General features: G+C 38.4%; 1 protein-coding gene across 1 annotated transcript in view; it reads left to right on the top strand.

Moving 5' to 3' along the window:
* Nucleotides 1–24,001, top strand: part of LOC128692141 (uncharacterized) — a 49,248-nt gene that overhangs the window by 14,111 nt on the left and 11,136 nt on the right. Inside the window, exon 2 of the mRNA XM_053781197.2 lies at nt 12,665–13,943. Coding sequence (XP_053637172.1) covers nt 12,696–13,943 — 1,248 coding nt within the window. The 5' untranslated portion in view covers nt 12,665–12,695. The remainder of the gene's footprint in view (nt 1–12,664; nt 13,944–24,001) is intronic.

Raw genomic sequence — 24,001 nt, 5'->3', positions numbered from 1 at the left:
GAGACTTCTAGTGGGTTGGTTGGAGCTAGGAATAGCGTATTTGGGTAGGTACCTATGAGGTGTATGTGTGTGCATTCACCTAGTTGAGATTGCAGGGGTCGAGTCCAAGCTCCTGTGTGTGTGTGTGTGTGTGTGTGTGTGTGTGTGTGTGTGTGTGTGTGTGTGTGTGTGTGTGTGTGTGTGTGTGTGTGTGTGTGTGTGCTTGTGTTTGTGTGTGTGTTTGTGTTTGCGTGTGTATGTGTATGAGTGTGTGTGTATGAGTGTGTGTGTGTGTATGAGTGTGTGTGTGTGTGTGTGTATGAGTTTGTGTATGTGTGTGTGTGTGTGTGTGTGTGTTTATGTGTGTGTGTGTGTGTGTGTGTGTGTGTGTGTGTGTGTGTGTGTGTGTGTGTGTGTGTGTGTGTACTCACCTATTTGTACTCACCTATTTGTGGTTGCAGGGGTCGAGTCCTAGCTCCTGGCCCCGCCTCTTCACCGGTTGCTACTAGACCCTATCTCTCCCCGCTCCATGAGCTTTATCAAACCTCGTCTTAAAACTGTGTATGGTTCCTGCCTCCACTACGTCATTTTCTAGGCTATTCCACTGCCTTACAACTCTATGACTGAAGAAATACTTCCTACTATCTCTCTGACTCATTTGTGTCTTCAACTTCCAATTGTGGCCTCTTGTTTCTGTGTCCCCTCCCTGGAACATCCTGTCCTTGTCCACCTTGTCTATTCCACGCAGTATTTTATATGTCGTTATCATGTCTCCCCTGACCCTCCTGTCCTCCAGTGTCGTCAGGCCGATTTCCCTTAATCTTTCTTCATAGGACATTCCCCTTAGCTCTGGAACTAACCTTGTTGCAAACCTTTGTACTTTCTCTAGTTTCTTGACGTGCTTTATCAAGTGCGGGTTCCAAACAGGTGCTGCATACTCCAGTATGGGCCTGACATACACGGTGTACAGTGTCTTGAATGATTCCTTACTAAGGTGTCGGAATGCTGTTCTCAGGTTTGCCAGGCGCCCATATGCTGCAGCAGTTATCTGATTGATGTGTGCTTCCGGAGACATGCTCGGTGTTATACTCACCCCAAGATCTTTCTCCTTGAGTGAGGTTTGCAGTCTTTGGCCACCTAGCCTATACTCTGTCTGTGGTCTTCTGTGCCCTTCCCCTATCTTCATGACTTTGCATTTGGCAGGATTAAATTCGAGAAGCCATTTGCTGGACCAGGTGTCCAGTCTGTCCAGGTCTCTTTGAAGTCCTGCCTGGTCCTCATCAGATTTAATTCTCCTCATTAACTTCACATCATCTGCAAACAGGGACACTTCTGAGTCTAACCCTTCCGTCATGTCGTTCACATATACCAAAAATAGCACTGGTCCTAGGACCGACCCCTGTGGGACCCCGCTCGTCACAGGTGCCCACTGTGATACATCATTACGTACCATGACTCGTTGTTGCCTCCCTGTCAGGTATTCTCTGATCCATTGCAGTGCCCTTCCTGTTATATGCGCCTGATGCTCTAGCTTCTGCACTAATCTCTTGTGAGGAACTGTGTCAAAGGCCTTCTTGCAGTCCAAGAAGATGCAATCAACCCACCCCTCTCTCTCTTGTCTTACTTCTGTTATTTTATCATAAAACTCCAGAAGGTTTGTGACACAGGATTTGCCTTCCGTGAATCCGTGCTGGTTGGCATTTATGCTCCTGTTCCATTCCAGGTGCTCCACCACTCTCCTGTGTGTGTGTGTGTGTGTGTGTGTGTGTGTGTGTGTGACTTTTGGCAAGCTTTTTTGGCAAAATTTTGCCTTGCTGTTCGTGATTAGACTCATGATTCGGCGACCGTCCAGTACTCATCCACCCATCACTGCGCACACAAAGCCAGTCTCCCACACCATTCACGCTCAGTGTGCCATTGTTTACCAACACATGACCATCACCCCACGGGTTCATACGTAATAATTCATTTTTTTTGTGATTGCAACTGCTAAATAAGTCACCATGGGCCCAAGGAAAGCTAGTGCAAGCTCTTTGGTAAAGAAAGTGAGGAACACGATTGAATTCAAGAAGATTAAGGACATTTGTGCAAAGTGTACTGAAGTGCAAACATTTATGGATGAACTTCACCCTAACAAAGCTGTTGCAGGCCGTATTGGCAACATGTACAATGACAGTGTTGTGTCCCACTTTAGACAAATCTTAAAGAAACACCAGAAACAGAGCTCTCTGGACAGATATTTTGTGCAACAGGGTTCCAGTGACTCTCAAGTTGTTCCCAATGCCAGTGTCTTTAAAAAACAAAGAAGGGAAGTAACCCCAGATAAAGACTTCATACCTGAAGTCCTAATGGAAGGAGATTCTCCTTCCAAACAATAGTGTACACCTTCTTCCTATCCCCTCCTCCTGTCTTCCATCCACCCAGAAGTCTTCAGTAAAGGTAAGTGTAATGTTGTTATTATTTTTTATATGCATGTACTTGATTTCTCATTGTTTTTAGTATGTAAATCTTTATTTAATTTGAAAAAAAAAAATTTATTTTAATATTTTTGGGTGTCTGGAATGGATTAATTTTATTTCCATTATTTCTTATGGGGAAAATAGTTTCGCCATTCGGCAATTTCGACTTTCGGCAGGCTCTCTGGAATGGATTAATCATGAAACTTGGGGGTCCAATGTATTTTGTTCGGTAGAGTTTTTCCTATGGTGGAGAAGAAAACATTGAGACTACTATTTGCTGTTTCAGTTGGTGTGAGTAGGGGTTCGTCTGATTCTGTTAGTTTGATTGTTTTGTTTTTGGATAACTTTTTAGTTCCAAGAATTTCAGATAGAGTTTTCCAGGTTTTTTTCATATCACCTTTGATGTTATATAATCTATTTTCATAATACAATTTTTTAGATCATCTTATCAAGCAGGTAAGAGCTGACGAGTAACGTTTAGACTTTTCTCTAGTTATTTGACCCATTCTGTACTGTTTTTCACATTTGTGCTTTGTGTTAATGGATTTGAGGATGCTGGGTGTTAGCCAGGGACTATTCAGTCTCTTTGCTGTGATCTGTTTAGTTTTTTGGGGGCAATGTTTGTTGTAGAGGCATTGGGCTTTTTTTAGAGAATTATTTATACATTAATTCATGTCTGTATATGTTTCGAGCTCATTTTGCCAATCGATGTTATTCATAGCTGCTATAAAGTTGTTAACAGCTGTCTCGTGATGGAGTATGAGGGTTACTTTAGTAATGTCTTGTGGCAATTTGCCCAGATTAGTTATGAGAAAGGTTGGGTAGTGGTCTGTAGTGTTATCTGTGATTATGCCTGATTTTAAAGGGGATATGGTGTTTGTCCAGATGTGGTCTATTAAGGAGATACTTGTCTCGGTGATTCTTGTAGGTTTAGATATTGTTGGTAGCAACAGGCAGTTGCTCATAGTGTTTGTGAATTCAGTTACTTGTGGGTCCTGGTCGTGTAGTATGTTTATGTTGAAATCACCTGTTAGTAGCAGGTGGTCTTTATTCATATGTGCATCAATAATCATGTTTCCTAGTTTTTCACTAAAGTGGTAAATGTTTGACTGTGGTACTCTGTAGATGTTTATAACTGTGAGGGGTTTTTGCAGGTATTTTGATTTAAATTTGGCTATGATATATTCTTCATGTTCATTCCTTGTGCAAAATTTATTGATACATTCGAGTTGATTTGAGTAGTATATAGCTGTTCCTCCCCCATGCTGGTCTGTTCTACAGTTGTTTATGGCCATGTAACCAGGAATGGCATAGACATCTGCAATATCAGGCTTAAGCCAGGTTTCTGTGAGTGTGATGATTGATATATTGGAATGAAGGGAATTGAGTAATGCAGTAAGGTCATCATAATGTTTGCTCATGGATCTGACAATGAACCTCTTTTGTACTTCTTCCATTTTCCTCTTGTTTTTCCTCTTCCAAGAGTAAAAACAACAGCAAATTTGTACAAATACAGTGGAACCTCAAAAATTGAACGTATTACATATCAAACATTTCGAAAATAGGACCATTTTTTCGGACAAACTGTATCCCTATTATCGAACGCGCCCCTATTTTCGAACCGCCGGGTATGGGACCGGTCCACTGGCCCGCTCTGTCCACATCCCCGCGCAGGCGCCGTGAGCAGTCTAGCTTTGTTTATGCTTGAGTGAACACTAACCTGCACTCTCATTCACACATTTTACAATTATTTCATTGTGTTTAGTGCTTGTGGGACTGTGAAATAAGCTGCCATGGGCCCAAAGAAACTTGCTAGTGGTACCCCTGTGGTAAAGAAAGTGAGAAACACCATAGATGTGAAGAAGGAAATAATACAGAAGTATGAGAGTGGAATGATGTCCAAATGTTTGTGCAGAAGTACCACCCTGAGCAAGCTGAAACAAGCCATCTTTGCAACAAGTTCAGTGACAGAACCATGTCCCATTTTAGGGAAATGTTAAAGAGGCACCAGAAACAGAGGACTGTGGACAGTTATTTTGTGAGACAGGGGTCCAGTGACTCTCAAGCTGGTCCTAGTGGCATTAAAAGACAGAGAAGGGAAGTAACCCCAGAGAGAGCTTTACCTGAAGTCCTCATGGAGGGGGATTCTCCTTCCAAACACTAACCCCAACTCCCTCTCTCCTCCTCCCTATCTTCCAGATGCCATCACCAATCTTCAATAAAGGTAAGTAAAAATGTTATTTTATATGTATTACTATACATAATTAAAAACTATAGTATTTGTTGTATGTAAAACTGTAATTAATCTCTATAAAATGTATTTTTTTTGTGTGAATATTTTTGGGTTTCTGGATGGGATTAATTGTATTTCCATTATTTCTTATGGGAAATATTGCTTTGAATTTCAGACTTTTCAAATTTAGAACTAGCTCCTGGAATGGATTAAGTTCAAAATTTGAGGTTCCACTATTATTATCCAACCTGCTGACTATGTCACCAACACCAGCTCCAGGGAAGCACACTCTCTCTCTCACCTTCTTATTCCTATTACAGAAAGCACGGTCCATATATCTTACCTGTGAGTCACCAACCACAAGAATTCACTTACCTCTATTTGCAGGGAAAGTATTAATAGGTCACAGGGAGGAGTAGGAATCTATGTAAAGGATATTTTCTGTTGCACAGAAGTGCTGCACTCTACGAATGATATAATGGAACTCCTAGGCATTAAAGTTGAAAATAGGAATTTGGTAATTATCCTAGTATACAAACCATCAGCAACTGCTGAGGAATTCACAGATCAGCTAAGAAAGATAGATAGCTATCTGGATAGGCTAGAGAATCCCACACCAAATATTTTACTCCTTGGAGATTTTAATCTCCCTCATGTAAAATGGAAGATGGCGCAACATAATGTTATACTAGAAATATCTCCAGGAAGCACCTTGGCCCAAGAGGCACGTACCAGGGAACTAATGAGGCTTTGTCAAAGTACTCATTAAACTAACAGATAATTGATCCCACTAGAAATGAAAATACCCTGGATTTGATATTCACAAACAACAAGGAACTAATCAGAGACATAACAGTTACATAAACAATATGCTCTGATCACATCATAGAAGTTCAAATGAATATTAACTCAGGGTTAGGGAATGGCATCATTAATGTTAGAAATGGGATGTTCAGTAAGTTCAATTTTATCAACCATAGAATTGACTGGGAAAAAATAATCCAAGAGCTATCAGACATATCCTGGGAATCAGACATGAGCACCCTAAATCCCCACCAGTGCCTAGAGAAGCTGAATACAGAAGCATACAAGATACGTATGAAGCACGTACCATTGAGGAAACTCAGAGAGAGAGAGTGAGAGTGAGAGTGAGTGAGTGGGTGAGTGAGTGAGAGAGTGAGAGAGTGAGAGTGAGAGAGTGAGTGAGTGAGTGAGTGAGTGAGTGAGTGAGTGAGTGAGTGAGTGAGTGAGTGAGTGATAGAGTGTGAGAGAGAGAGAGAGAGAGAGAGAGAGTGAGTGTAGGAGATGCTACAGAAGTAAACAGGTTACTGAATTGCTTAAACACACAAGTATGCTTCAGCAGAGGAAAGATAGGCCTAGATGAGAGATCATTGAACAAGAGCAAAAACTTAAGATGTCATACCTAACAGAAGAAGTACAAATGGAGCAAAGAGCCATAAAGGATATTGCAAGACACCCAAAATGTTTCTATTCCTATGCAAAATCGTATACTAACAATGAACAGGAAATGAGTAAAATCCTAAAAGAACAGTATGAGTTGGTGTTCAGCAACCCACTAAATGACAGCAAGGTAGAAAATGCAGAAATATTTTTCACTCCAGAAGAAGGCCGGGCAGACCTACTAACTGACATTAGTACAAATCCCATAGATTTTGAAAAAGAAATGGACAACATGCCCTTTCACTCAGCACCTGGACCAGATTCATGGAATGCTCTATTTATAAAGAAGTGAGGAGCAGGGGTGCAGTGGGGACAATAAGGGAACACTATCAACATCCGGGGTCTCAGACTATACAACATCTTAGCAGAAGTTATCAGAAACATGGCTGGAACAACTGTAGAAGCCTTCAAGAGGAGGCCAGGCTCATCTGGTGCTTGCCTGATCAACCAGGCTGTGATGGATATGTGGGGCAGCAGGACTCCAGCAGCAACAGCCTGGTTGATCAGGCAAGCACCAGATGAGCCTGGCCCATGGCCGGGCTCAGAGAGTGGATAAACTCTCAAAACTCTTCAGAGGTATATCAGAGGTATAAAGGGGTTAGCTGGTGTGTTCGTTTGTATTTATATTCTTGGTGTATGTAAAGTAAAAGGACACAAGTGCAACTAATGTGACATTTTATTGTGGCAACATTTCGCTCTCCAGGAGCTTTATCAAGCCATTATAAACAATACATGGACACAGAGGGTATATAAAGGCTCAGAGTGAGGTGCAATACTAGTGAGGTACCATTTCGATGTTCACTAATGGTAGTAGTAGTAGTAGTAGTAGTGACAAAAGTTGTAGTAGTAATAAAATATGGTAGAGCAATTAATTCATACATGAGTAAAAGGATATAAAAGCTATTACTTGGGTAACATAAAAATAGGTTGGACAAATATAGACTGGAAAGAGGCAGCTTGTTTCAGTGTTCACTCTCTGTAATGTGCTTTGTGTAGTATAACAGGAGAGACTGTGTGATGGCAGGGTTTACTGTTTTCAGGAGGATTCTTGCTAAGACTTCAGAGATGGTGAAGCTGTTTTGTTTAATTGTATTCGAAACAGCGATCAGTGCTGATTCGAGGCACTCCTCCTGAAAACAGTAAACCCTGCCATCACATAGTCTCTCCTGTTATACTACACAAAGCACATTACAGAGAGTGAAACAAGCTGCCTCTTTCCAGTCTATATTTGTCCAACCTATTTTTATGTTACCCAAGTAATAGCTTTTATATCCTTTTACTCATGTACGAATTAATTGCTCTACCATATTTTATTACTACAACTTTTGTCACTACTACTACTACTACTACCATTAGTGTACATCGAAATGGTACCTCACTAGTATTGCACCTCACTCTGAGCCTTTATATACCCTCTGTGTCCATGTATTGTTTGTAATGGCTTGATAAAGCTCCTGGAGAGCGAAACGTTGCCACAATAAAATGTCACATTAGTTGCACTTGTGTCCTTTTACTTTACATATTGTTGGTAATTCTACCAACTTTATTACATTCTTGGTGTATCATGGCAGTTTAGGAAATGATTAAACTCAGTGAACAAGATATGTCAATGGTAATAATTATAATTATAAATAATAATAATAATAATAATAATTGCTCTGGAGTGCCTTAAATGTCAGCTACCAAACCTATACGAAATACGTATGACATCTAAAGCACTCCAGAGCGATTATTTATTATTGTTATTATTATAAATTATTATTGTTATAAATTATTATTATTATTATTATTATTATAAATTATTTTAAATTATTATTATAAATTATTATTACTACCGACATACCTTGTTCACTGAGTTTAATCTTTTCTTAAGATGCCATGATGCCAATCACAGTAGGAGTCCCACAAGGAAGCATCCTTGGACCACTCCTCTTTCTCATCTACATCAATGATCTACCGAATGCATCACAGCTACTCAAGCCCATATTATTTGCAGATGACACTACATACGTCTTCTCTCGCCCAAACCCAGTCATACTGGCCAGCACTGTTAATGTCTAATTGCAGAAAATATCTACCTGGATAATGACTGCATAGCATTTGACTCAGGAAAAATCACGCTATTTTTGTTTTTTCCTTATGATAAGAATGCCATGATATGTAAACACCCTTTTCTTTCGTTATAGACCAGAGGTACAGACAAACATATCTATCTGATGATCTTATCCTGGAGTAACAGCCTCTGCCGCTTACCCCACTCATAATACGACATATATTATTCATTTTGGCATCTTTGTTACAGCTCTAGGGTATTTATTGTGTTTTTTGATATCAGTTTGGAATAAATGTGATAGATAACCTTTATTACTAATATTAGCATAATTACACAACATTTTATTAGCGCCACGGCTAATCTCCGCCTCTCATGACAACTGACCAGATACTGAATGCTCATGCTAGGTAAGGTTAGGTAAGGTTTGTCAGGAAACAGGACAAGTGTTTCCTGACACGGGTCTTAGTCAGATGATGACCTGCCTTTGGAGCTTTGGTCATCTGACCGAGGCCTTCCGCTGGCTTACCGGTCCACCCCTTTAAAAATTATGGTCAGTTATAATCATTTTAATTATCTGCGTAATGCTCCTGCTCTCTTATAGCTCCTTCCACTTTATAACGATGTAAGATGGTAAAATTAATGTATTAGAAAAATTAAAAAAAAAATAAAATAGGAAAAAAATTCTGAAAATTCACTACATGTTCAGATGTATGTTACTTGCTGCATCATAAAAATAATTTTTGTAAAATGACTATAATTCTTTGTAGAAACATGGTGCAAAGATGATACTTATACCAAAATGTTGCCAGATTCTTAGACTATTTTTCTTTAAGCTTAACTCATTGTATGTGTATTTTACTTTTTGATAAGAGTTATGCAAATTAAATTAAAAAAGAGTTATCAAGTTGGAATTTCATTTTTATTTTATTTTTTCTTTCTAATATATATATTTAATTCACCATTTGGCATGGTTACAAAGTGGGCAGAGCTATAGCAGAGGGAGAAACAGCAGTGTCTCAGTAACTCATGATTACCCATATAAAATATTGTATAACTATACTATTACTATCAATAAAGGTTATTTACCTATCATATTTATTCTAGAATAATATTAGGTATAACATAAATAATGTAGAAGCATGATGAAGATGCCCAATTTCATAAAAACTGACATTATATAGAGAGGTATTGAAGGGTGGGCAGTGGAGGGCAGGGAGGTATAAAAAAAAAAAGGTGACCATGACCATTATAGAAAACATTATACGCTATGCGCCTGAAGGGTAACTTTCGGTAAGTGAGGAGAGGCTGTATAGACATTTCCATTACATACAAGCAGGCCCTGCTTATACAGCAGGTTAGGCTCTGGGCTAATGCTGTAAAGTGAAACTTAGCCTTTTTTCATTTTCAAATCTATATAAATGCCTGATAATATGTTTACACTATCATATATTAAGTGAGCAATAGAGCTAGACCTAAAAAATGCATATACAGTACATATGTATATTACTTATCTTAAAATATTTTTGTCTTTAGCTAATAGTGAATGGTGAGTATATTTATTATAGGAAGTCTGAATAAATGAAGAAAACTTCTGCATTAGCGAAATACTGTAAAACAAGCAGTGTAAAGTGGGGTCCGCCTGTACATTCAAATCATATATACAACCCTAGTAAAGTCATTCACTGTGACTTTTTTCCATGTTTTGAGGAATAATACACTCTGAAACACTTGCAGTGTTATAGGTACAGGTCAGCCATCACTAATCTGGCAATCAGTAATCCGGTTCCATCAGTAATCCGGCACTAATTTTGGCTAGCATAATTTCAAATTTCCAGTGTTGCCACACCAACCTGCCACTACTGTTTGGTGGCACTACTTGCTTCGTAAGTCATTCCAGTTTCTTTTTCTCCATTTATTGTTATAACCTCCTTACTTTTAGCCCTAGCTATGGTTCCAATGAATAAAAGAAATACTTCTCATTGCGTAAAGCACATACACTGCACATTGTCCATAAAAGATAAGATGGCTTTGAAGCCACTGATGGTTGCCATGAGCTCAGCTCACTCAGATGAGCTGTTCTCGGTAAATTTGGGCCTACATATAAGAGAATAGATCTATGTGGTATGTGTGCACTATATAGAAAAAGCCCTGCAGTACATAATGAGGAAAAAACTGCAACTGTGGTGGAAAACAGCGGCTCTGCTGTGTATTTTCGTATAGTTTTTATGGTTGTTTTCTCGTTTTTTTTGGTCTCAGTTGAAAGAATGGAAGATACATTACAGAAATATGATTTTGATTGGTTTCACAACAAAAAGTACCTTGAAATTGAGCTCAAAGTAGCAGAAATATTAAATTTTTGCTGATGTTCAGGAGTAAACAAATGACATCACCATCCAATATGTGTCCAACTGGCCAGTCTATTACACAGTCACAAATGGGTTGACATTATACAATAATTACAATAATGCAGTAATCCGCATAACAGTAAATTTTCTATTTTTTGTGTGAACAAAAATTCAAAATGTAAAGCAAGAGTAATATAAGAGGGGTCTGGAGATGTGACTAATGAACAGAGAAAATGTTATTTTAGTGAGAGGAATGTTTGCATTGCTTATTCTGGACCCTATTTTGAAATTAGCATCTTTTGAAATTTGTGTGAAATTGGCCAAATTGCCGATTTCTGACCACTTTATTGGGTAGTTGAAATAGATGAATGGGTGGTTTCTTGTACTCATTCAACAGAATGGAAGGAATACTAGTGAAATAGCTGTAAGTTTGGTAGACTGGAACAATGGAATGGGCCAAAAATAGGACGTAAATTGGGTGAAATTGCATAAATATCATCGTTGGGTTAAGTGTATTCTAGCCTAACCACTCTGTAATTCGGCGAAATCACTAATCTGGTACCCTACAGGTCCCGATGATACCGGATTAGTGATGGCCAACCTGTATTCCTTGTACATAACCCTAAAAGATCAAAACAGTAAAAATAAATAAATAAATAAATAAATAAATAAATAATTATGACGCATTTATACCATATATTCCAAGTGGAGCATTGTCGACCTAAGTATTTTACCGTGTTTTTAAAACACATCTAATATCATAAGAAACTAGTGTACATAGTACTCACCTGGCCCTGCCTCTTCACTGGTCGCTACTGGGTACTCTCTCTCCCTGCTCCATGAGCTTTATTGTACTTCGTCTTAAAACTATGTATGGTTCCTGCCTCCACTACATCACTTGCCAGACTATTCCACTTCCTGACAACTCTATGACTGAAGAAATACTCCCTTACATCCCATTGACTCATCTGAGTCTTCAACTTCCACTTGTGACCCCTTGTTTCTGTGTCCCCACTCTGGAACATCCTCTCTCTGTCCACTTTATATATTCCTCACAGTATTTTGTATGTCATTATCATGTCTCCACTAACCTTCCTGTCCTCCAGTGTTAACCATTAAGATCAATTAAAAAAAAAACAGAAAAACAATTATATCTTGGTGTCAGTAAATTGTAAAATGGAAATATTGTTGGCACTTTTATGCCACTGTTGTCAATGAGTGAGCATTTTTCACCAAATTCAACATGCCATAAAATCGTGAGCTTTAATCAGATTTCATTCGTTTTAGTTTTATTCAGTTCAGAAAAGCAAACTGTATGAAACTAAGTTTTTTTTTATTTTTCAGAATCTTCCCACAGAAACAGGAAATTTTTTCAGGATATCCCACAGTTAACCCTTAAACTGTCCAAATGTAGATCTATGTTCATGTGCAGGGGGCTCCAAACATAGATCTATGTTTTTTTTACATGCTCTCAAATGGGGAAATTAAAGGTCGGAGTGCTACGCACGTGAACATAGATCTACGTTTGGACAGTTTAAGGGTTAAAGGTTAAACATTCAATTAACATGTTTCAGAATCTCCTTTATATTTCTCTTACATTTAGGTGCATATATATACTTATCATTACACATTTTCATTTTTAACTGTTTCATATCTAGTACAGTGGACCCCCGCATAACGATTACCTCCAAATGCGACCAATTATGTAAGTGTATTTATGTAAGTGCGTTTGTACGTGTATGTTTGGGGGTCTGAAATGGACTAATCTACTTCACAATATTTCTTATGGGAACAAATTCGGTCAGTACTGGCACCTGAACATACTTCTGGAGTGAAAAAATATCGTTAACCGGGGATCCACTGTATATTAAAACATTATTTCTTCTCGTACTTGATCTTGCAGCAGATCAGCTGACTTTAAATCTCTCAATTACTTCTGACATTTCATCTATAATTCTTCAGAATTAGAAATGTAACTTTTTTAACTTTATTTTTCTCACTGTTTGGCCATCCAGTAGCCTTTCATTCATAACACCTCTGCTATAATATTTTCTTTGAATATATAATGTACAGTATACACTTGCTGTAGTGTATCATCATACAGTATGGCATACATATTTTTTTTCTTCCTCAGGAAAGAGGATAAATTACGGCACGTTGGAACAATGGAAATTCCAAGGAAAAGAACTCTTCTTTCATCTCTCAAGTCTGATCTGATGGACAGAGCCATGGAGCCAGTCCAACATACACAATTACAGCCAGTAAGAAATGAAATAAGTAAGCCTCACTCTAAAACTACTGTTACTGGGATTCCAACAAAGACCAGGTTACATTGCAACCATTTGAAACCTAAGTGTCATTGTTTGCTCTCTGCTAATAAGAGGGTGAGCAGAGCAGGACAAAAATCTTTGGCATCTGGCACATCACGGAGAATATTGATTTCAACTCGTTCAGTACCAAGAGGGGAGCTGAATGGCTGGAAAAATTATAAAAAAACCTGTGACTCTCTCTCTATCCTTGATACAAATTGGAGACCTGGTTTGGATGCATACTCTAAAGAGACTCGAGAGGAAACACAAAATAATGGTAATCAAAATTTGCTCTCAGACATCAACAAAATAGGTGACAAAAGTAATAAAGGGAACAAGGAGAATTCCAAGAAAAAAGTTCACTTTGCTGAAAAAAACAGGAAACACAGTGGCTCAAGGAACCATAAATTTCACCACAAGAAACATATAAATACTCCGGGAGAAACTAACATCATTGAAGATCATGGTCAAAACAGCAGTGATCATCCAAAGTCTTCATTAAAAAACTACTTAGGCCCCATGAACAACTATAACAACAATAGGGACTCATCTGAAACATCATCTACCCCTGAACATTTGCCACACACTGCCAGTACTTTACATGATAATGATAACACAGCCCCATTTAGTGAGGAAAGAAGAGGTGGAGAAGAATATTGCAGACTTTGTCAATGTCCAAGGTATCATTATCCTCAGACTAATGTATTTGACAGAATGAAGTACAGTTCAGGTGAACATTATGATAAAGACTGTTTATCAGATCCCATACAGTATTCATCAAAATATGAAAATGAAGACCCTTGTTTGTTGTGTAGTAGGTATGGAAAGCAACCTTACATATGTGATGATAAAGACTGTTGTGAGTTAGGTGAGAGGCATTACATCAATTTTCATATGCCATCTCATTTAAAGGACACTACAAAAACATCACATTTTGATAAAACTAGAAATCTTTCACAGAAGTTGTCATCATCAATGCAACATTCTAACTATGAAAGTCATCTATTTACTGAAACGATTCCCTATGAGCCAAGGACAGAACTGGTGAAAAACTTGAAGCAAAGGTTGGAGTTGGAAGAGGATTATAGAAAGGATAAAGACTTGGTAAGTTAATAAGTAACATTGTACAATTAGGAAAGAATACTGTGCATAGAAAGTACAATATGGGGTCATCTAGTACGTATTGTTATAATACTCATTTAATGTCAAATATAGTAGACTTACAATTTGCATGGGTTGCATTCCTGAAAATCAGCATTATATGTATGTGAAATCATGATATATGGATAAAGAACATATGGGAAAAATAGGGTTACATTCTTGACATCAAAAAAAGTAAAACTTTTTTTTTTTTTTTAAATTCACTGAAATATAATAATAAGATTTCTTACCTTTCATTGTAATTGTCGTTGCTTATTGATCTGGAAATGTGTGAAGAGGGTTGCTATGACACTTCTATGCCTGTCTGGATGTAGTAAGGTTTGTACAGTCAAGGTGGATGGCTGTGTTTCTTATGGTGACATGGATGGTGGAGTTCTCAGTAGTTGAAGGTTGTATTGGAGTGCTCGTGTATTCTATAATGTGTGTGTTTTTGTGAGGGAAAAGTTCAACAGATAGGAGTATCGAGCGAGTATATGGTAATGATAGTTTGATTGCTGGCTGCTTGTTAAGGTAGGGTCAGTCTAGCTCCCGCTATCCCCCCCCCCCTTTTTCCCCCACCTCGAAAGGTGACGTGTAGGGCTCCGGCCAAACAGTAATCACTCGACTCACAGTTCCCAGCACAACTGTAAGTAAAAGCCTCTGCTCCTATTCTAGTGGATATTGGTTGAAAGCTTCACTTTTGACCAATAATATACTTAGTCCTTTCAGTTTTAAGCTCCACATGAGACTTTTAGATAATCACCACCTTTTTTAAGTATCTTGCACTTATCATGGAGAGTGATTTCTTAAGCAGTGGGTAACCTGTCTCTCTTTCCAGCTTGGAATGACAGATCGGGTCACCTGCCAACCAACGAGAAGTGTTGAAGGAGACGGACTGAAACCGGTCTTGGGACATCACTTCATGATCTACCTACCTGATTAATTGTACAGGACACTACCCCTCATCTTTGCAGTGGTAAAGAACCTGCGTTCCTGTCATCTGGACTGACTATTCAAGTCTATAGACTCTGTGAAGAACTAGTCGTTGGGTTGTCACTAAAGACCTGTGACCCCCCTCCCCCACATCAGCAACGGCTACAATTTCTACAAGACGGTGTCAACCTCAACCAGACACCCCAGTATCACTATGTATTAGCGTTGAATTCAAATGTCATTTTTCCATTTCATTTTTCATTTTTCTTTCAAGTAGGATACACCTTCATATTTCAATGTTTTATCTTTGCATTAATAAATAATAAAGTGTTTATCTTTGTGAATTATTATTTCTTTTTCTATTCATTAATTTTCCTGAGGAGGAGCCAGCCTTGGTAATACTGTCTGAAGTTGTTACAGGGCTGAGTAAGCCTTCACAGTTTTGCTTTACACTGCAGTACTCTATGCAGCTGAAGATAATTTTGTCCCGTAGCTCAATCGCTAGTGCACTCAGCTCACACACTGAGATCCAGGGATCGATCCCCAGTACTGGTGGAAACATTAAGACATGTTTCCCTGAGACACCTGCTGTCCACGTGCACCTATCAGTAAAATACTACCTGGGTGTTAGTCGACTGCTTTGGGCCGCATCCTGGGACAAAATTGACCTAATTAGCCCAAAATGCTCTGCATAACAAGGGGCTTTCTATAGAGTAGTATGTCATTGATGTCAGCTAGTCCTGTATACCTTGTACATGTACAGCCTCTCCTCACTTAGCGACATACTTGTTTACCAACAACTCAGACTTAAAACAGGCTCTCTGACCAGTATGCATACCTAAATAATGTATATTAGAGCTGGTTTCCTCTGTTCTGTTTATTACAGTACACAGTACACTACTGTATAAACATTTAAAAATATAGTAAAAATGTTATAAATGGTGCAACAGTGACATTAAAACAGTATGCTCCTTGCTTAGCGATGAATTCGTTTACCGACGTGATCTTAGGAACAGAACTCCATCGTTAAGTGAGGAGCTGCTGTACATGTATGTGTACTTGTATTTGAAAAAGGCTGCAACTTTGCCAGTAGTATACAAGATCTCATGTATCTCTTGAAGTGTCAGCTGTTAAAGTAGAGGTTCTTCTGTCTCATCTTTGTTATCTGCCTCCATTCTAACTGGGAACTGAGCTCCCACATTTCTTCTCATTTGTTTTTCATTGCCATGTCTAACACTTATTTATGTCTTCTCTCTGCATATCTTCAAGCACTTGCCTGACTCTTTCTTTGCCAGATTCAGAATTTCCTGGACCTGTCTCTGCTGATAAAAAACCTGTGAAGTCGTTCATGAGACTAGGCCATAATCTTCTCCAGCCTGCATTTGTTTTTTGGGCACTTTATCCCATGACAGTGTTGTGGATTAATTGATTTACAATATTTAGTTAACTCTAGAATCCTGGCACTCCATTATCTGTATTGTCATCCATTGCTGCATTGAATTTCTACTGACTTTGTATGTCAAATGGCAGTTAAGTTTCTTAATCACTCATCAGTCCAGTGGTTGTATCAAAGGTGTCATTTTTGCAGTGGAACCTTGGCACTCAAACATAATTTGTTCCAGAAGGCTGTTTGAGTGCCAATCTGCCAGGTACCAAAAGAATTTATCCCAACCAATTTTCTTTTCGGTTATCACTAACCCTTTTAGCCCCCATGGTAACTTATTTAAACAAATACACGTAATATGAAAAAACACCAAAAAATGTGAAGAAACACGAAATAGTTTACATCAGATTTCTGGCAGGTCGTGTTTGTTTGGTTGAGTGTCGAGCAAATGGTCGACTACTGAGCAATTTGTTTACTGAACAAAGCATTCAAATACCAAATTGTTCGAGTGCAGAACTGTTCGAGTACTGAGGTTCCACTGTATTGGTAAACACAACCTTTACATTTGGGTCTATGACTGCAAGACTTGACGATGGTTACAGGAATTATCAAGAGTGAGGAGAATCTTCAATGAATTGTTCTTTCTGGCCAGATGCAATTTTGCTGCAAGAAGATAATAATGCTTGAACCACTCAGGAAACAGGACCTTACTCATTCATATTAAATTGTTAGAATGGCAAATAACAGACAAAGTGGTTCTTGTCTTTACCTTTTCAACCATGGGAATTCTGTGAGCGATAAATAAGCATAGGCTTGCATTTGAAATCACTTGATACATAATTGTGCAGAAGCAAGCTCAAGCAATCTTTCACTTCCTTGAATCCAGGTACACTTCTCTCTTGTTTGCCAGTGTACTGTAAGTTCTAGACAGCATCCTCCAAAATAATCCTGCCTCATCAGCTATAAACACTTGCTCTCTGGTTTGTAGCCATCCTCAGAAATAATACAGTGGAACCTCTACTTGCGAGTTTAATCCATTCCATGACCTTGCTGGCAACTGGATTTGCTCATTTGCAGAATCAATTTTCCTCATTTAAATTAATTGAAATGCAATTAATTCGTTCCAGTGGAATACCGTACTTCAATAATTTCACTAATATCAACGCTACAGCTTATTTATCTATCAAAGTTCATCTAATATGACATAACAAACAATATAAATAACATAGAAACCTGAATAAAGTATGTCATTATACAGTGGACCCCCGCATAACGATTACCTCCGAATGCGACCAATTATGTAAGTGTATTTATGTAAGTGCATTTGTACGTGTATGTTTGGGGGTCTGAAATGGACTAATCTACTTCACAATATTCCTTATGGGAACAAATTCGGTCAGTACTGGCACCTGAACATACTTCTGGAGTGAAAAAATATCGTTAACCGGGGGTCCACTGTATATGTGGCAGTGGCAGCAGCCGACGAGAGTTTGTCTGGAGACGGGACAAAATACTCCTTGAATATTTCGCTATCATCAACTCTATGGCTTATTTATCTATCACAGTTCATCTAATATGAAATAATAAACAATATAAATAACATAGAAACCTGATATATACTCCAGAATGCATAAAATATGTCATTATGTAACAGGTGGAAGCGGCCACAACCGCTCCCTCTTTGTTGTGGTAAACACTGCCATCTAGTGATGACCTTTTGAAGTCGTCTATTATTATAACTATTATTATGTAGTACATTATTATTATAATAATAATGTACTACATTACTATGTAGTACATTAATATTATAATACATATAATAATAATAATACATATATATGTATTATTATATATATTATATTATTATTATTATTATTATTATTATTATTATTATTATTATTATTATTATTGTATTTTACTGTATTATTATACTATGATTATTATACGTATTATTATTATTATTATACATATGATTATTATTATTATTATTATTATTATTATTACTACGTTAAGAAGCATCTTTCCATCATACATTGCCCAACTTTCAATAAGACAGTCCAACAAACAAATGAGATACAATTCCCTAGATCAAGAGCAAGAGCCCCTCACCTTGAGGTCTGCTCACTTATGGAAATTTTGCTCGCGTATGGAAGCAAAAAATTGACCCATCGACTGCTTGTATTTGAAAAAAACTCGCACGTGGGTGCACTTGCAAGTAGAGGTTCCACTGTATTTTCCAATTCAGCAGGGAAACTTGCTGCAGCCATGTGGCCAACAGACGTCTTTCCCCAGTAAACTTTATATTATGTAGATAAATATGCACTTTAACCCTTTTGTTGTCCATCACATAGATCTATGCCATTGAGGCCAGGGTCCCTGACATAGTTTTGCGTCATGAGCTCAGCTCACTGAGATAGACTGTGAGCAGTAAATTTTGGCATAGATATGAGAGTATGGATTTGTGCAGTAAGTGTGCACCATATAAAAAAAATCCTGCCCCACGCAGTGCATGATGAGAAACAAAATTGTGCGTATGGCTTCAAATAGCGAATTAGAGGTGTGTTCTCGGATGGTTTATAAAGTTATATTGGCTGTTTCTTGTTATCATTTGATAAAATGGCAGACATATTACCAAGCTAGAGATAATTTTGATTGTTTTGAGGAGTGAAAGTATCTTGAAATTGAGGTCAAATTAGTGAAAATATTTTATTTTTGCCGATTGTCCAGAGGACGGGTAGGGCTCCCCTACAACCCCCAGTCTGTTTTATGGGTTTTTAACCCTTTCAGGGTTCAAGACCAAAATCTGAAGTGGTGCTCCAGTGTCCAAGAAATTTTGAAAAAAAAAAAATTATTTTTTCTTACAGAATTAAAGAGTATATTTTTGTGAAGGTAATAAGACAAAAAAAAAATTCTGATCAGTACTTACCGAGATACAGTGCCAAGAAGTTTACCCAAAATGACCGGGTGGCGGCAACATCGACGATTTCCACATACTACTCGCATTACTTTATTTAACATTTTTTGTAGTTTTGTCTTTTCTTTTCTAATTTTTTTCTTTTCCTATTAACATTTGGGGCCTGAGAGACCAATACTGTATAGTATAATGTATATATATAAACTCACTGTATTGAACACAACTGCACTAAAGTTATTATCATATTATTGTTTACCACTTTTGTTTATTACAATAAACATGCAATAATCTTGTATAATACTAATGTTATATCATATATTTACATATTTACAATCACTGGACATGGTTTTAGAACTGCTGGAGCTTGTGGAAGTCCTTGAAACAAGGCACCATGCACAGAGGTACCTTACATTCCTCGCACATAAACCGAGTGTCTGTGTCTTTGTTGCCGTTGTTTTGTTTGTGCACAGACAATGCATCTCTTCTGAGTTGAAGGAAGCTGTATTATGAAATGATCACCTTCCCTCCTCAAACGCTTGGGTATATTCTGAGGAATTTGAGGACCTTGTTGTATAGCAGGTGTTGTTACCTGGTACTTCATTATGAGTTGTCTGACAACAGACAAACAAAATTCACCATACGGTGGTCTGCTGCCAGTCTTTATTTGGTACATATTATATGCATTGAGCATTGAAATGTCCATGAGATGGAAGAAAAGTTTCATGTACCACTTGTAACTCTGATGAACACAATCAACAAAGCCAATCTGCATGTCACATTTGTCAACCAAGTGCATGTTTTGTGTATAATCAATTACTGTCACTGGTTTTCAGATATGTTCATTAGTCACTCGATCAACTTTGCCACTGTCTTGCATTTCATTACGGTGAATGGTTGTCAACAATGTGACATCTCGTTTGTCATGCCACCGTAATGCCATGATGTCATTGGCAATAAACACCAGCACGTCATCACCACGAGCACCTGCATTGAACCTGGGCATATGTTTACTATGAGAACGCACTGTGCCACACACATCTGTCTTGTCCACTCGCAAGAAATCACTGAGTAAAGGGCTTGTGTACCAGTTATCGGTATATAATGTATGCCCCTTACCAAGATAAGGTGCCATCATGCTTCTCACTACGTCACCTGAGATACCCAATAACATCTTGGTATCTTTCAATGTTTTACATCCAGTGTATACAACAATATCCAATACCAGGCCACTGTCACAGTCACAGAGTACAAACAGTTTTATACCAAAGCGTTTCCTCTTGCTCGGTATATACTGCTTGAATGACAGTCTACCTTTGAACAAAATCAAAGACTTATCAATTACAAGATTCTGGAATGGATAAAAGTACATGTTGAACTTTTGTTTGAGATACATAAAAACATTTCTAATCTTGTATAACCTGTCACTTCTGTCAGGCCTGGTTTTGTCAGAGAAGTGCAACATGCGTAACAGTAAGATAAACCTGTTCACTGGGATGATTTCACTGAAGACCGGGGTAGAAATTAGCTGATCTGTGGACCAGTATGCTTTTATATTATGCATATAGACATGAGGCATAAGCATTATTGTTGCAAAAAGCAAATACATTTCTGCAACAGTCGTCTCTTTCCACCGGTGTAGTCTTGACTGTGGTGATATGATCGTATTTGCCATGGTGTACTCAAAATACTTGTTACTTTCCCTGACAATGGTTTCCATCAAGGGCTGGTCAAAGAATATTTCAAAAAATTCCAGTTCATTGGCCATGGTTCCAAGGGGACAAGTAGGTAGAATTCCACTTTGAGAGTCATCAAAGTGGTGGGGCTTGGGAACAAAATTGGGATTTTGCTGCCAATCCCAGATACGGTTGGCTGGTGGATACTGGACATCATAGGCTGGTTGTGCGGGTAGTTGTGGTTGTGGTGGGCTGGTGGCTGACGCTCCGCTTTGTCCTTGAACTGAGGAGTCAGCAGCATGGGTCCAAGCCTGGGCTGGTGAGTCACGCATGGCTGTGGCACTACCACCATCTACTGATGCCTGTGGTCTATCCATGCCAAGTGTAGCCACATCATCCTCACTTTCACTGTCTATTCCTGGTGAAGGGCCACGGGATGTACTCCGTCCCCTGAGCACTGCATAGGGTACACTACCTGAGCGCATGCCGTGGCATACATACCGACGCTTCACTGGTGAATATGATTCCTCACTATCACTACTCGAATGATCGTCAAAAGCAATAAAATCACAGTCCACATCACTATCATCATCATTGCTGAAGTCAAAGGCCTGGCCACGCGAAAATAATAGTTTTCTCTTGCGATGAGGTACAACTGACTGTGAGGAGTGCCCACACTAGAGGTAGAAGGTTGAGGATCGTCAGGGTTTTCTGCACTATTATCGATATCCTGGTCATTCCTTTTGGTCACTAACTGATCAAAGCCAAAGAATTCGTCTTCATTTCCACTTCCATCAGAGTCAGAATTATCAGATAGGAAGAGGAGAGTCCCAATTTTCCTTGGAGTGAGAGCTGCCTTGCGACAAGGCATGGTGAACAAAGGTAACTGAGCCGGCATTCCCACAATGCTATGCGGGCGCCTAGAATTTTTGTTTACAGCGCACACCCACCATGCAGACCCATTCTCTCACATGTAGGCCTATGAGCATTTTCGTGCTAAATTTGACTCCGCTAGAATTTTGGCATAGATCTATGGTTTGGACACTGAACGTAAAGCCGTAGATCTACGGGACGGACCCTGAAAGGGTTAATGGGTTCGATTCAATTATTGGGACAATGATGCAAGATAAAAAACTTGAAGACATGCTAAAATGGTACGTTCAACAGTGTTCTGTTGATTTTATCATTCGTGATGTTGTTTGTCGCTCTGCTGCTAAATAGGTTGGCAAAAGTATAGGGATATAAAATTTTAGGCAAGTGATGGTTGGCTTTGGTGCTCCCATTGCCACCATGGCTTGAGCAATGTGAAAACTTAAGGGTGACTTTGGTAGTGCACCCTTAGACAAAGTTGAGCCGTTTGGAACAACTTTAAATAAGCTGATAGAAGCTCTTTCATTCTCATCTGTATAATTCAGATGAGAATGGTCTCTTTCGGCATTCACTTCCTTCCAACAATATAGCCTTTCAACTTGAAGACAGGACACTAGGCAGTAAGCTCAGCAAAGACTGCTTCTTAGTATTTTGCTCTGCTTATGCTGACAGTCACAGGCAAATCAGCAGTCTCATGCTGTAAGGGATTGCTTGAAAGAGTTGCCTGTCAGTTATTACATGGGGTAAGAAAGGCTGGTTTTACTTCCTAGGATATATTTGGTGAGTGGTTTTTAACACATTTCATCTCTGAAGTATGCAAGGCACTAGCTATAGGTCCTTAATAAAGTATTATATAATATGTTAATAAGGTGGCAAAAAAATGTTGCAAATCTAGGGGAAAATTGGAGACCAAATGATGATGACTAAGTGTGAGTACTCTCAGACAATAAGAAACTGACTCGACACAGCCTGTTCCTTGATAACAGGTACTGGATGGGCCCACTTCGGGCCATATCAGATAAATACTCAATGCTTGGTCTATTGTATGGGAAGACTGCTGGACACAGTACCATTAATCCTTTCAGGGTCAACAGGCCCTCTCCCAGACTTGTTCTCAGGGTCGATAAATTTTCAAAAAAAAAAAAAAAAAAAATTCTTATGAAAAGATAGAGAATCTTTTTCCGATCATAATGACACCAAAAGTATGAAATTTGATGGAAAACTTATGGAATTATGCTCTCGCGAAGTTAGCAGTCTCGATGATGTTCACGCATCAGCGATTTTGTCCACTTTGAGCCCTATTTTCGGCCAATTCCAGTGTACTATTTCGCTAGAACTCCATTTTTTCTATCGAATGAGTACAAGAAACCACCCATTTACCGATTTCAGCTATCCAATAAAGTGGTCAGAATTTAGCAATTTTGCCAGTTTCACACAGATTTCAAAAGATGTCAATTTCCAAATAGGGTCCAGAATAAACAAGAAAGACATTCCTGGCACTAAAGTAACATTTCCTCTCTTCATTAGTCACTCCCCACGCCCCTCTTACATTCTTTTGTTTTCCACTTTGAATTTTTATTCTCACAAAAAAGAGAAGATTTACTGTCATGCAGACTACTTCATTAGTGTAGAAATGGTATAAATAATATCAGTGCACTTGTGAAAGAATATTAGACTCACCAGTTGACGTGTATTGGACACATAGCATGATTTGTTTACTTTTGAACTTTGGCAAAAATTGAAGATTTCTGCTACTTTGAGCTCAATTTCAAGGTACTTTTCATGTAAAACCAATCCAAATCGTCTCAATTTCTGTAATATGTCTTCCATTCTATAAAATGAGACCAAGAAAACTAGAATACAACCATAAATACCATACGAAAATACAGTGTAAAGTCGCTGTTTTAAACTAAAAACACGGCCAAAGTTTTTTTTTCTCATTACGCACTGTGTGCTGCAGTATTTTTTTTATACTGCGCACACTGACCACATAGACCCATTCTTTCATATGTAGGCCTACCAGCTTTCTCTCGCTAGATTTGAGGGCGCTAGAATTTAGGCATACTAGTACATCAAAAAACCTGGTGCGGTAGCCGTACTAGTATGTCAGAAACCCTGAAAGGGTTAATAACAGCAACTTTAGTTCATTGAATCAAGCCTTTATTTGGTCCAATTTTTTGTGTTTCTCCGAAATCTATTAAACGGTAAATTTAACCCTTTGACTATCGCAAGCCTATTTCTGAAACTG

This window comes from Cherax quadricarinatus, chromosome 6 (assembly GCF_038502225.1).
Source record: "Cherax quadricarinatus isolate ZL_2023a chromosome 6, ASM3850222v1, whole genome shotgun sequence".
Classification (NCBI taxonomy): Eukaryota; Metazoa; Arthropoda; class Malacostraca; order Decapoda; family Parastacidae; genus Cherax; species Cherax quadricarinatus.
The sequence above is the reverse complement of the archived record's forward strand: the minus strand, read 5'-3'. Positions and strand labels throughout refer to the sequence as shown.